Source organism: Myripristis murdjan, chromosome 1 (genome assembly GCF_902150065.1).
Source record: "Myripristis murdjan chromosome 1, fMyrMur1.1, whole genome shotgun sequence".
Taxonomy (NCBI): Eukaryota; Metazoa; Chordata; class Actinopteri; order Holocentriformes; family Holocentridae; genus Myripristis; species Myripristis murdjan.
In genome coordinates, this window is record NC_043980.1 from 21,791,183 (window position 1) to 21,804,546 (window position 13,364).

Below are 13,364 nucleotides of genomic sequence, written 5' to 3' on the forward strand. Positions count from 1 at the left end.
CCATTTGAGATGGGGGATCAACTCCATGAAGATCGATAAAGTATCACATTTCTGTCAATATTATACATATATGGTGACTTCCGCAAGGGTCAAACACTGATTTCTGAATATCCATAAACTCCTTAAAAGGCAGGTGAGCAACAAATTGAAAAGGGAAAATTCAACCAAAGTGAAATACTGGTTTGATTTAGGGATCACGGCTGAGACAAACTGATGTGGGAGTTTCTGCTCTCACATCAGGATCTTGGCCCGGCCCCAGTGTTCAAGCAGAGCCGGAGAATAAGTAGAACTGATCCTGGGCCAGTGTTCAGGGCCGCCTCTACCTCCAGCAGGCTTGGTCCGGGTCACTCACACAGGGGGGTAGAACACTGTAATTGGGAACTTAGATCACCGTTATCCTTCGCCTCTCCCTCCTTCCTTTTTTCTTTCCCTTCTTCCTCTCCCTCCTCCTCCTCCTCCTCCTCTTCCTCTCGCCTGATGAAAATTTCCTTGATGGTGATCAGCTCCTTCTTCACCTCCTCCTGCTCCTCCTCTGCCAGAGAGGAGAGGAATGCTTGCACCTACAGACAGAAGAGGAGAAAACAGGAGTGTGTTTGAGAGAAAAAGACAAGAAAAGAAAGCAGAAGGACAAGGAGAGACAGAACAGAAAGCTATAATACAGGAGCTGGAAGATATGGTCGAAAAATCAGGATAACAATATGCACAAGGATTTTTTTTTTTGATATGAATATAAACCACAATATGATTAATATATGCAAAATCACATGTTAACAGTGAACTATGCCCAAATTCAGGGTTGACTCAAGTAAGGACTATTTATTTATCTCACCTGATAAAAAAATGTGCAATAAGCATGAAACATATAAGTTGGGGCAACAAAGAGAACCATGTTGACTAAACTCAATCAGATTTTGTGCATAATCCATGTTTTTCGTCAGGTGAGTCTAAAAAAGTCCTCACTTTAGGGATGCACCAATCCACTTTTTTCAGTGCTGATCCAATTCTTTCTTGACTATTATTATTATCATTATTGTTTTTGGTGGTAGTATCATGTATAAGTTTACATGAGGCTGTGATAAACCACACTAAACATCTTTTTAAAGAGCATAAATACACAAAAATGCATTCAATTTAACTGCATGTCCATGTAGGCCTCACATACAAACAGGTGCAGGAGTGCAAATCGCTAAGGCAACTCCTTTAATGTTTTGAAAACTTGAATAAATGAAGGGCACAGCGCTACATTATCAACTCGTAAGTAGATTTCGCTCATAGTAATGACTGCTACAATAGGATTTTCTGATTTGACAGCAGCACCAACTTGAGCCACTGTAGCACTGTATTATAATCAGCACAATGCATCTGGGAAGGTGCTGCCAAAGAAAAAGAAAACGCCTGTGTTCACTTGCTGCAACCAGGCTAACAGACTGTTGGGTCGATATGTTAACTACAAAAATATAACAGAAACACTACAGATGACATTGTGTGTGCACATCTATCGTGTATCATCAATACATGGATCGGTGACGTCAGTCCGCTATCCAATCCATGAATTACGTCTGGATCGGCACCCTGCATCCCTTCTTCATTTCAGGCAATTTGACAAAGTGCACATTTGGTTTTAATTAAATCAAAAAGTGTGATGTCCAAACAACACTTACAAAAAATCCATCAAAAATGCTTCATAGTTATTTTTGTCAGTTTTAAAATATAAATTTGATTGTTATCATCAGTGCAGAAGGCAGAATTGTGTGCCCTGATATCCCCGAATCACCACATGACCTCAATATGAGTCTGCTGAAACACCAGAAATGATGGTATTGAATTATTACCCAGCCATGCTACAATACTTCCAGTGTGTATATCTCATGTTTGGCTGCAGTAGTTCTGTGTGTTCCTTGCCTTGGCCTCGCTCTCATTGGACAGTATCTCCAGGGCCTCCAGGTGTGACAGGCCCTGGTAGTCGTCAAACAGAATCCCATAGTGAGCTGTGGGCTCGCTGACTGGCTGGTTGCTGAGACGTGCTCGCTCCTTCTCCTTGGCTTCCTTCAGCATCTGAGAAAAGACAAAAGACAAAATCAATATGACAAAATCAACACCATACAACTTTATTGATAAGCCGTCATTTCTCAAGACGCTGCAGTTTCCTCAAAAACTACAGAACAAAATGCGGCAGAAAAATGGAAAACAGTTCCATTGTGGTTTAAATAGTTGCATGCTGGTTATTTGTGAGTGCATGTTAGTGCTGTGTGTGTGTGTGTGTGTGTGTGTGTGTGTGTGTGTGTGTGTGTGTGTGTGTGTACCTGGCTCAGGGATGCAGTTTTCTGCATCAGGGTCTTGGTCTTCCTGAAGCCCGGGTCACTCTCAGCAAGAACAGTCATGGTTTTCTTTCCAATGAACTCCAAGGCATCCAAACCCCCACTGATCACTGACTTGCCCTAGAGGAGAGAGAGAGAGAGAGAGAGAGAGAGATCAAAACTGTGGGCTAAACTGACATGCATATTTATTTACAAATTCATGCACATACACAAACACTTGAGCAGAGGCCAAGGAGAGAGAAAAATATGATGTGTCATGTGTCTTTATATAATATGTAAATATATGTATTTTCCTTTAAGCATGTATTTTTTACTAAGCAAGCTAAGTCCAGTTAGCGGTGGGTTTGAGCACTCTAAAATGTTGATCTTATTGATGTCATCATTACTGTAATCTTATTTTTCTAAAGAAATGTGAAAAAAACATGTGGCATTATCTTAAAACAGTCACAATAAGAAGTCAAGTGAAATCAACCACTTAGTGCTAATTGTTTAAGTTACTCCAGTCGTTTACAAGAGTATGGCGAACATTGAAGTGGCTGCCAGACAACAGTCCTTCCTTATTATAATGCTTTATCATTTTTTTAATCACATCTACAGCATTTTTTTTACTTATGATGTACATTTTACTGCAATTAAATCCAAGCTAAGTTGTGATGTGCAATTTTTCTACACTTAAAAGACATTTGAGGAAGTGCTGAAATATATAAATATACAGAAGGCAAATCAAAAGGATCAGAGGTGATGTAAATACTAACAGACACCAGCCAACAGCCTTCAGCCCTAAATTAGACTGGAATTTTCCATTAACACTGAATAATAAATAGCTTCCTATGGGGGTGTTTTTGCAGTGTGTATGTGTGTGTGTGTGTGTGTGTGTGTGTGTGTGTGTGTGTGTGCACATGCTGTGTCCACTTGTCCACTCACAGTGTTCTGCACGGCGTGTGTGATGGTGGAGAAGACTCCTTTGCTGGTGGGAGACTGACTGGGGTCAGACAGGCTGGCTTCTCCTCCTCTTCCTCCTCCATCCATCTTCTCCTCCACTCCCTCCTCCTCTTCCTGCGCCTCCTCACCAACTGATGTCCTGTGGAGACGCAGAGCCTCCCCTGCCTTCACCTTGACTGAGCTCAGGCCCTGACCTACAAACACACACACACACACACACACACACATGCTGCTCTTGACTTGAGGTAATGAAGAGGTGTCTGTCTACTGATGACCTGCTGCACGCACTGTGCATTGTAATCATATCATAATCACTTCATGTTCATAACAAATAAACATTTACCTAGAACAGGAGAGAGCATGTGTAAAGTGACAAGGACAGGAGACGAGGAGGGAGGAGGAGACAAGGGAGGAAGGCAGGGGAAGGAGGCAAGGAGAGGGGTGGTAAAGGAAAGGGAATAAGAGGAGGAGACGTACCCACAGTGGTGGTGGCACTGGTCAGAAGAGACTTTCCCCATGAACCCCACCCTCCCCAGCTTTTCTCCTTCTCCTTCTGGGTGGACATCGACACACACACACACACACACACACACACACACACACACACACACACACACACACACACACACACACAGAAACATATTTAAATACAGCACTAGCAGTAACTAGCATGCTTTCTAGAGCTACAAAGAAACACCACAGTGACTCCTGACTCAGACTAAGGTACTAGTCTAATGTATGTGTTGTCACCTCAGAGGTCAAAGTTCAAATACCAGTAGCTGCACAGTAACCCTGCAATTCAATTATAAATAGCAGTAACACTGAGATGAATATGTTCAAGAGACCGACATAGTCCACACACGTATAGGTACAACTGTAATCTCATTTAGCAAACGATTATTAAGAATACAGATGCACTGATACTAATTTTTCAGTTCTGATATTGATACCAACCATGAAACTTAAAGTACTGATCAATACCAGTTGTCACCAAGCCTACTGTTACATTACGCTCAGAGAACAGTGTAGGCTTGGACCATTAGTTTGGGCTCACTGGACAAATTAATTGATGTAAAAATCCTTCTTTTCTCTTCTTCATTTGAGAAACACAGGCTCTCCTGTTTCAAAAAATGGAGAAAATCAAGAGTTTTTTTTTTTTTTTCTGATGTGTTACTCAAGGCTTTTGGTATCGGATGTAAATCTTGGGTAAAATCTCTAGGCCTGAAACTCTATTTTAGCCCAGTATTGGTGCGCATGCCCCGTTAGAAACAGCTGACAGACAGCTTTACCTCCATTTCCTCCTCTGCAGCTGCGGTGTCCGGCTCCAGGCTCACTGCTTGGTCACACTCTGCCACCTCTCCTTCGGCGCCTCGCTCTGGTTGGTCCGCCGCAAATTGTGATGCATCGCCCTTCGCAGCATTGTCTCCGATCGTCTCCTCTGTGGGCGCTGGGTGGTGGGCTCCCTCGGGGATCAAGGGGGGCGGGAGGGGGGCTGACAGGACGTCCTCGGAGAAGGAATCGGGTTCGGTGTGGAGGGGTTGGGAAGGTGGGGGGGAGGTGTCTGAGTCAGCAGGGTCAGCCTGGGACATGGTGATCTGAAGGATGAGAGCTATTTTACTACTTACAACATGATATGTCCTCATGAATCTCTTTATCCTACAACTAAAATATTATCCACATAAATCCAAGCTTTATTTCTCATTGCAAAATAGATTTACTCTGACTTTCACTATCTATACAAAAGCTATGTTTTTTTTTACACTACTGTGTGGATACCATGCAAAAACAAGAGCCTTCTATCTGAGTTGCTACAGACTGGACTACAAGTCGAGGTGTTCAACAGATGAACCTCTGCAGCTTTTGGGGTTCACTAGTGTTTTCATGTCAAGATGCACATGAAGTTTTGGATGCCAGTTTGATGGGACTCCACCTGAGGAGACTGTGACTATCAGATCAGATTTATTTGAGAACTGAGCAGCTGCTGTGCTGTTCACATGGGTGAGTGAAACGTGTGATCAGGACACTTCTTCACTTGACACCGCTGCGAGATCAAACATCGACATCTAGTGGTCAGATGCTGTAAATGTGTCTGGATCAGGACTCCTCTCCCTCCAGCTCAGTCACTCTTAGTTTGCCTAAATACATTTCCTCTTGGAAAATCACAGCACACTAATATTCTTTCCACTATTTCTTTGTGGTTTTTTATGCTCCATTTTTTGGAGTGTAACTACTTCATACTTTAAGCTAGAAACTCATTTCAAACATTTTGAATATTTTGGAATTCTTTTTGAATTCTTAAATTTTATGTACACCTTTCACCAATGGAATGAATGGGACTGGAAAATCTTCAACTTTTTTTTACTCTCTCAAACTGTCACCGAGAAACTTCAATCAGCTTTTAAAACGCTAACCATTCTTCATACATTCTTTGTTCGATTCAACTTTTTGATATATTTTATACTTTCTCAAATATATAATTTTTTTTTTTTTTTTTTACAATGAGAATATATGGATGGGTTGCTCAGACTAAGCCCTTTTTGAACTCCAAACTTCATTCCAACTTCTAAAGGGACAGCACAGGTTGCGCTAAACAGCTTCTCCACATCTTTTATATTTTTTGAGATATTGCAGTTTATGTTCAATGCACTTTTCAGGAATTACAGTGTGTGTGTATTGCATCTATCCAGTATGGGTGGTGTCATCACACACTCTAGTTCTTCCATACTCGTTAGCTCAGCGATTTCAAAAAATGTAAGTCCCAAAATTACTTAACATACACATGCCTACTCCAGAAACAGTTCGATTTTTTCTGCTGTTTCTGCCTGTGCACTTTTTGAAGCAATAGGACTCATGAGTTTTGAGTTATGATTGTTTCTGTGAGCTCATACGTCTAATGAGCACACCTGTACCTGTTTCCACGGGTTGTGCTCCAGTTCTTTCTCAGTCAGTCACATGACCTCAACTCACAACTTCAACCCCTTCTACTACTACTACTACTACTACTACAACTACTACTAAATATTTCAACCCTTTGTTTTACTACTACTGCTGTTAATACTGCCTCTTTTACTACTTTAAGTGCTTCAACTCTCTCTACCTCTAGTACTACTTCAAATACCTCATCTACTTCTCCTGCCACTGTACTGAGCTCTACTCAAAGTATTTCAACCCCTTATACTACTACTACATTTAATACTTCCAAGTATTTTAACCCATTCAACTATCAATACATGTTGCACCTCCTCAAGTACTTAAATCACTTGTGTCACTGTTACATCAGTAGCCTACTATTTCAACCTGCTCTACTACTTTTACTTCCAGAACCACGTGAAAAACTTCAAGCTGTTGAATTAATACCACTGCCACCACCACTACTTCCAGCAGACTACTAGTTTAAGTATTTTAACTTCTCCTTCTATTTCTTTGTCTGATATCAAGCCTGAACTGTCAACTCATTGCACCCTGCTTCAACCCCTTCAGCTTCAGTGTTACTACAAGTACTTCAACCCCTCTACTTTTCCATTTAGTACTACTACAAATATTTCAACCCCTTCCTCTACTACCGCCCTAACAACCACCCAACACAACAGCCAGCAGGTACTTTATGGCTCTCATTTTAAGATGCTTTTCAGCTGACTTTTCTAATCCAGAATAATGTTATCTCTTACAGGACTGCCATATCCACTGGTGCTATTTTTTAAAATATATATTTCAAAGAAAAAATAAAGGGAAAAAGTATCCTACAGCCAAACAAATAACAATAATTTTATTTTGTGTCTATAGCAATACAAACAGATCTCTAAATTTTGCTCTCAATAGCTTGACGTGACAGAATTATTGAAATGCAGTCGCCATTAGAATAAAGTAAGGAAAAATCCATTCAATGCATCCTTTTCCTGGGATCTCTCCGTTGCTTCTTCATCGACACTATTTCTGCACACTGTTGTAACATGACAGCATATAAAACAATGTCAGGCGGGCGGTCAGACTTCCCTTCTCACTTGCAAAGCAAACAAGCTGTGTGAAAACAATTATTATTATTATCAGTACTGTTGTTGTCTCCAGGGTTGTTAGTTTGCTCATTAAAAACAATTCACTAGCACACATGTGCAAAACACACAATGACCTCTTAGCCGTTTGCGGTGAATGCCGATGTTATTCAGTTATGAGTCAGAAATAAGGGGAAAGTTAAAAAGCTGAAAGAGTGTTTTGTTTGTATGAAAATGACAGCGCAGCTCACCCGTTTGGTGCCAGCTCCCACCGGGGCTCCTCTTCCGCCCCGCCACGTCGGCAGGCCGGGAGGTGACTGCGCCAAAGAGCACTGCGCGTCAAGATAGTTCCCTCTGTGGAGAATGGTGCCTGCTGGACCGGAAACTAACCCTCATTCTCGTACAACTTGTGAAAAAAATATATAATAATTTATAGAAACAGCATGCAGGATAGCTAACAGGTTTTTAAGGCATGTTCATGGCTCTTTACAAGCAGCCTCGCCCTTTTTTTTTCAATTAATTTTTGCATTATGATGTTTGTAATGTTTGTAATTAGCTCACTGGGTCGCCACACCTGTCTGGTCCTTCTCAAAATTTCTTCCATTTTTCCCTGTTCAGATGGCTTTTTTTTTTTTTTTTTTTTTTCTTCTTGCTTGCTATGACAATTAAGTCAGGCGGTGTTGTCTTGTTTGTTGTAAACATGTCCAATGGCAACAACAACAACAGCTGCAGGTAAAACACCACATACTGTATTGTAGTGAAACTCAGTAACTATGTGTAAAGGTTTCTTATACTGTTGAAAGGACCATACCAGTAACTTTGAATGTTTGGCCCATTTACTACAATTTACCCACATTTTACATGGCAACAAAGCATTTTGCAAATCATGTGGTGGTGGGGAAATTTGGTGCAGCTTTCTCCATATTCAAATTAGCAGGGTGTTGGCAAAGCATTTGTCATTTTTTTTTTTTTTTCCCTCAGTGGTATTCTGTCATTTCTATGCAGTTCTCCACGACTTGTTATTCTGCTGTTTATTACACATTTTGCATTGCAACAAACCATTTTGCAAATCATGTGGGGGTACTAAAGATTTCTAACATAATCAAAATCCTGTTTTGAAATTGGAATTTTGGGTTGAAACACCCACCATATAACGTTCTGCTTCTGCAGCAAATAAAGTCAGCCAACCAGTGACGATCCACAGGCCTAATGAGTCTGACGCTGCAGCTCATTCTAGCCGTCATTGCTCTCAGCCAATCACAAGTCTCGAGCCTTTAACAAAGTCAGAGCAAAGTGTCAAATACAGTCACTGTGGCTGGTGACTTGTGATTGGCTGAGTGATGCGGGCTAGAACGATCCTCCCAGGCTGTGGCCTCATATTTGGTCATGGGGGCAAAATGGATGACTTACTGTGAGAGCTTCCCTCACCTGTACAGGCAGGTGTAATCGCGATGACCCCAGTTGCTGTCAACAACCAGCTTTACATATTTAAATACTTTGACAGAGTCCTGAAAAGGGAGAGTTAGAGTTTGGAGGTCCAAAGAAGAGGAGGGACAAGCAGGGAGACGATGAAAAAGAAAAGGGAACGCAGAGTCAGTCAGAGAGGAAGAGAAGACTGAGAAATAAATTCATGAGTCAGTTTTCTGATCATTTCTGCTTTTACGCTGCAGCCCCAAAACCCAACATACAGTATCTGCACAATTCTCACGCAAGTGTGACTTGAGAACAGCCTCCCCTATTGGTTGTTTTTGCTCTTTCCTATCTCATTTACAGTTGCAGCTCCTCGCTTGGGTGGAACGTCTTGATTAGCTGAGTGCTGTTGTTCCATATAACCACAATTGAGGAGTGTGCCTTTAAGGTGCTTATGAAAATTTGTGTTTGTGAGCGCAGCAGGCATCAGTGTATGGACTCACAAGCAGCTGAAAGGCCTGAGAGGGCTCGCCTTCTCAACTGTACTCAAAGTTTCCTAGCCAGGCTCCGTGCTTGTCCAAAGAGCTCATCCCCCGACAGAGACAGACAGAGATTCACATCAGCGGTGTGCAGGATGCCCCCACAGTCATGATGGCTAATATGTCTCACAAACACAGTAAAGTTTCTCTGCGCTTCGTCCGTCCGGCCCATGGGGGATGTCGTCTTGGGAATGTGGTCCAGCGTGACGTGGGTTAGGACGATGGGGTAGGACAAGGCAGAGACCAGGTGCCCCTGCCCCCCTGCAAAGGCCCAGCAGTTACGAGGACAGAGATGTGAATGGCCCTGAGGAGAGACAGCAGTGAAAAGGAAAATTCAGGAGGACTGTATACATAAATGTATTTGTCAGAGCCACACAATAGGATATGTAAAATGATTTTAGTCTCCAAAAGTTTCATTTTAGCCATAAAAGCCTCTAATTATTACCTGGATGACAGTCTGATGTCAGGTCAGTCCAGAACACATTAAAAAACAGGTAGTTGGAATAGGGCAATGGTTGCCGATATGTGTCTGAACTGAAATGTTTCATCACCGTGGCACCTTCACACACACACACACACACACACACACACACATACACACACAGAGGACATGAAAAAGCAAACTGTGAATAAGCTCCAGAACAGTGTATACATGTGTGAAAGATGATGAAGAGGATGATGATGACGATGATTACTAACCCACTGACTCCAAAGCGTAAGGGTCATTCCATGTCATTTCAACAAATGGCCCACGCACTTGGGTCTCAAAAAAATGTGAAAAATTCACCAGTTGTTCCTTATTTATCCAATAGGCACATTGTAAAATTTTAGATTGCTTGGATGGATATTTTTTGAGATACGGCCAATTTAGTGAGGGGAGTATGTATCGATTTTGGTGCGATTTTCGCGTGCCCTTATTTTTCCTCCATATTCAGGTGTCAGTATCTCAGGAACTACACCACATAGGAAAGTGATATTTGGTATGGTAATACACCTCCACTTACTCTCTCAGAATATACAAACATACATCATAACTGGTAGGCATGCCAGGTTTTGTGGTCGACCATGTTTGGGCCTTCAGAAAACAACTTTGTATTTGCCCCAGCTTCTTGATTTTTTCAGAGCTTTGAGATACATACATGGACTGTTCAAAGCATTAATGGTTAGTCAGATATATGCATTGGTTTCTGCTTTGAACAGTCTATGTATGTATCTCAAAGATCTGAAAAAATCAAGAAGCTGGGGCATATACAAAGTTGTTTTCTGAAGGCCCAAACATGGTCGACCATAAAACCCGTGTAATTTTTTTTCCATTTTTGAGGAGCTGGCATGCCTACCAGTTATGATATATATATATTTCAAGTTATGGTATATTCTGAGAGAGTGTGTGGAGGTGTATTATTGTACCAAATTTCAGTTTCCTATGTGGTGTAGTTCCTGAGATATTGACACCTGAAAACGGAGGAAAAATAAGGACGCACCAAAATCGCGTCAAAATCGACACATACCCCCTCACTAAATTGGCCATATCTCAAAAAGTATCCATTCAAGCAATTTTACAGTGTGCCTATTGGATAAATAAGGAATAACTGGTGAATTTCTCAGAATTTTTTGAGACCCAAGTGCATGGGATGTCCTGAAAATTTGGTGAAATGACATGGAATGACCTGTAATCAGTCATATTATCTGCCGCGGGCTGACTACAACACAGACTGAGGTGTCGCAGCAGTTCCAGGACAGGAGGAGGCGGGTCAAGCTGCTGTTTGACTGACAGCTGCTCCTCGTTCATCTGCAGCCACAAACCAGGAGGAGGAAGCCGTGAGAAGAGACAGCAGTGCAAAGAAAGATGAAAAATTCACAGTTTTTTTTTTTTTTTCCTGATGATTTTTTTTTGAATTGTTTTACTAATGTTCTGGTATGTTTTTGTTTTTTATTATACATAACTGGTAATCTTCTTGTAATTTAATTTTAAATATAGTATGTTTTTGAAAGAAATCCAGCGCATTTGCTCAGTTTTCACAAGGCTAACCAGCCACGTTTGAGCAGGTATAGGGCTGAAATTGGTTTAGGACATTCTGCAGTGTGCCTGCATCAACATGTGAACAAGACAGATAAATGTCTGTGTCTAAATGTGAAACCGTTTCTGGACTGTGATTATGGTTTTTGGACATTTTGCACATGAATAAAGAGAAGTGAAGTGTGCATTTGAGAAGAAGGTCTAGGTACGTCTCTTAGGTCATACCGTAGGGGGGACAGCAGTCGCTGAAAAGCTGTCAGTCCGAGAAGTCATGAGTAAAAATCCTGCGGGACAAAGAGACACAAAGAGTAGACGAATCAGGTGAGGAACTAGTATAGTTTAAACATGCAGTATGGCAGAAACTTGACAGGTGCTCCTGAAAAGCCTGAGCTGGCCGGCCCTGAGCTGCTGCAGTAGAGACGACTGTAGAGTGAGAGCAGGAGGAACATGTCACTCACCAAAACAGAAAAGTGCTGAGAGCAGGAGGAAAGCAGAGAACTTTCCACCAGCAGGGCCGAACGTGGTCCAGACTGCAGGGAGAAACACACACAACACTTTTTGTAACTTTTTACTTTTTTCTGTAAACTTTTTTTCCAATAAGCTGATGTGATTTCTTATTGAAGGGCCTGAAAGATGCAGGGACATTGAGATGTGTGAAGAGTTATAAAAAATAAATAAATAAATAAAAGGACTACACACATATTCATACCCAGACATAAAAACTTTCTTGACTCGTGTCTCATAATAACTGATGATAGGGGTATAGTCTTCTCAATAATACCCTGCAGATGACAACCTCAGGCTTCGCCTTGGCATGGCTGCTGAGAGGAGAGACAGACAGAGGATGAAGGGGCCATCAGTAACACACACTGACACAAAGACATCCTAGAGGCATCAAACTGGCATTTACAGATCCAATTATTCAGACATTACTAGCTGCAGTGCAGCAATTAGTCAGTAGATGTCGCCATTGTTCGAGCTCTGTCTTTTCACAGGCGCTGCGCTGACTGTCAGGATTCAGGGACCTAAATTTGACTAATATGGGCCCGTGGAAGTCATCATTTCTGTGCACACACTCGTTTTCATTTCATTCACTTGTAGATGTGAACTCACCGCTCATTATTGTTACGTTTCTGGCAGCACTTGAGCGAAGAATGAGGACAGAAAACAAGAAAGGGAGCAGAAATTGACGAGGTGACTCGTCCTGTTTCCAGGTAAACTCCGCGGTCTTGTCTTGTTGAACGCTGGTTCAGAAATGCAGAATCTGCCCCAGTTCCCTTCATGAAAACAGCATCTGCCATTGTTGCGTCTCAAGGTTCTGCTGACATCACAACGGCTGCAGCTCCTGCCGCTGTTTGTGACCTCACCTATACAGAGTAGAACCAGAGCATTTGCATTACACCCTTATAATAATATGCATTTATGTATACATATAATTAAAATGTTTTCATGACACATTGATCACATTGTTTTTGTTATCATCTTTAATGTGTATTCATCATAGTTTCGTTGCCTGTAAGTTCTTGCCCTGCGGAAACTTAAATGACCAGCATGAGATTCACTGAATGTCACCTGGCATGTTTTAGACTGCTACTCAACTGTGATGCTGGTTGAGTAGCAGGTTATTAGTGAGACAGCACGTTTCCTTAAGCTGGAAGAAAAAGAAAACTCCGTAACCACGTGAACAGAGCTGCGGTCATAAATAAATTCTTCCTCAATAAAAGTCTTTTCTAACATCGATACAACAAAGAAGAGCACGTCGACGAAAATGCTATTTTGTACTAATTTCAAGACAAGAAAAACTTCATAAACGATCTCTATTTTAGGCGTTAAACTTGATTTTTGACTAAAAACAAATTACCCCACCAGCATATGGACTTCCAACCAAAACAAGCTACGTCTAGGTTTAAGCGAAGGCGGAAGTAGTAATGAGTGAATCCTCTCGCTTCGCCTAGATCATATCTGACTTCACCACCAGTAGAGTAAACCTGCCTGTTTTTCCCTTTCGAGCTAAACTACAAGTCCAAAATCTTTTAGCTGGCGGTACAGATATATTTAAAGATTTTGTTTAAACCACCTAGAAATATACACTTGATAGGAATACGATTTATGTTTTTATAATCATGAGCTGAAACGATGTTGTCAGAGC

At 41.5% G+C, this 13,364-nt stretch overlaps 1 protein-coding gene across 3 annotated transcripts in view; it reads right to left on the bottom strand.

Moving 5' to 3' along the window:
* The window catches only part of fam114a1 (family with sequence similarity 114 member A1), a 13,817-nt gene extending 6,211 nt beyond the window's left edge, over positions 1-7,606 (bottom strand). Inside the window, exons 1-7 of one of the 3 annotated variants that reach the window (XM_030057811.1) lie at positions 7,501-7,606; positions 4,550-4,855; positions 3,738-3,810; positions 3,243-3,454; positions 2,304-2,438; positions 1,903-2,055; positions 353-560 (exon numbers count right to left, since the gene is read on the bottom strand). In XM_030057811.1, coding sequence (XP_029913671.1) covers positions 353-560; positions 1,903-2,055; positions 2,304-2,438; positions 3,243-3,454; positions 3,738-3,810; positions 4,550-4,849 — 1,081 coding nt within the window. In that variant the 5' untranslated portion in view covers positions 4,850-4,855; positions 7,501-7,606. Of the gene's footprint in view, positions 1-352; positions 561-1,902; positions 2,056-2,303; positions 2,439-3,242; positions 3,455-3,737; positions 3,814-4,549; positions 4,856-7,500 lie in introns of all 3 variants that reach the window. The other 2 variants (XM_030057820.1, XM_030057803.1) reach the window with 2 other exon arrangements.
* Positions 7,607-13,364: the final 5,758 nt, after the last annotated feature.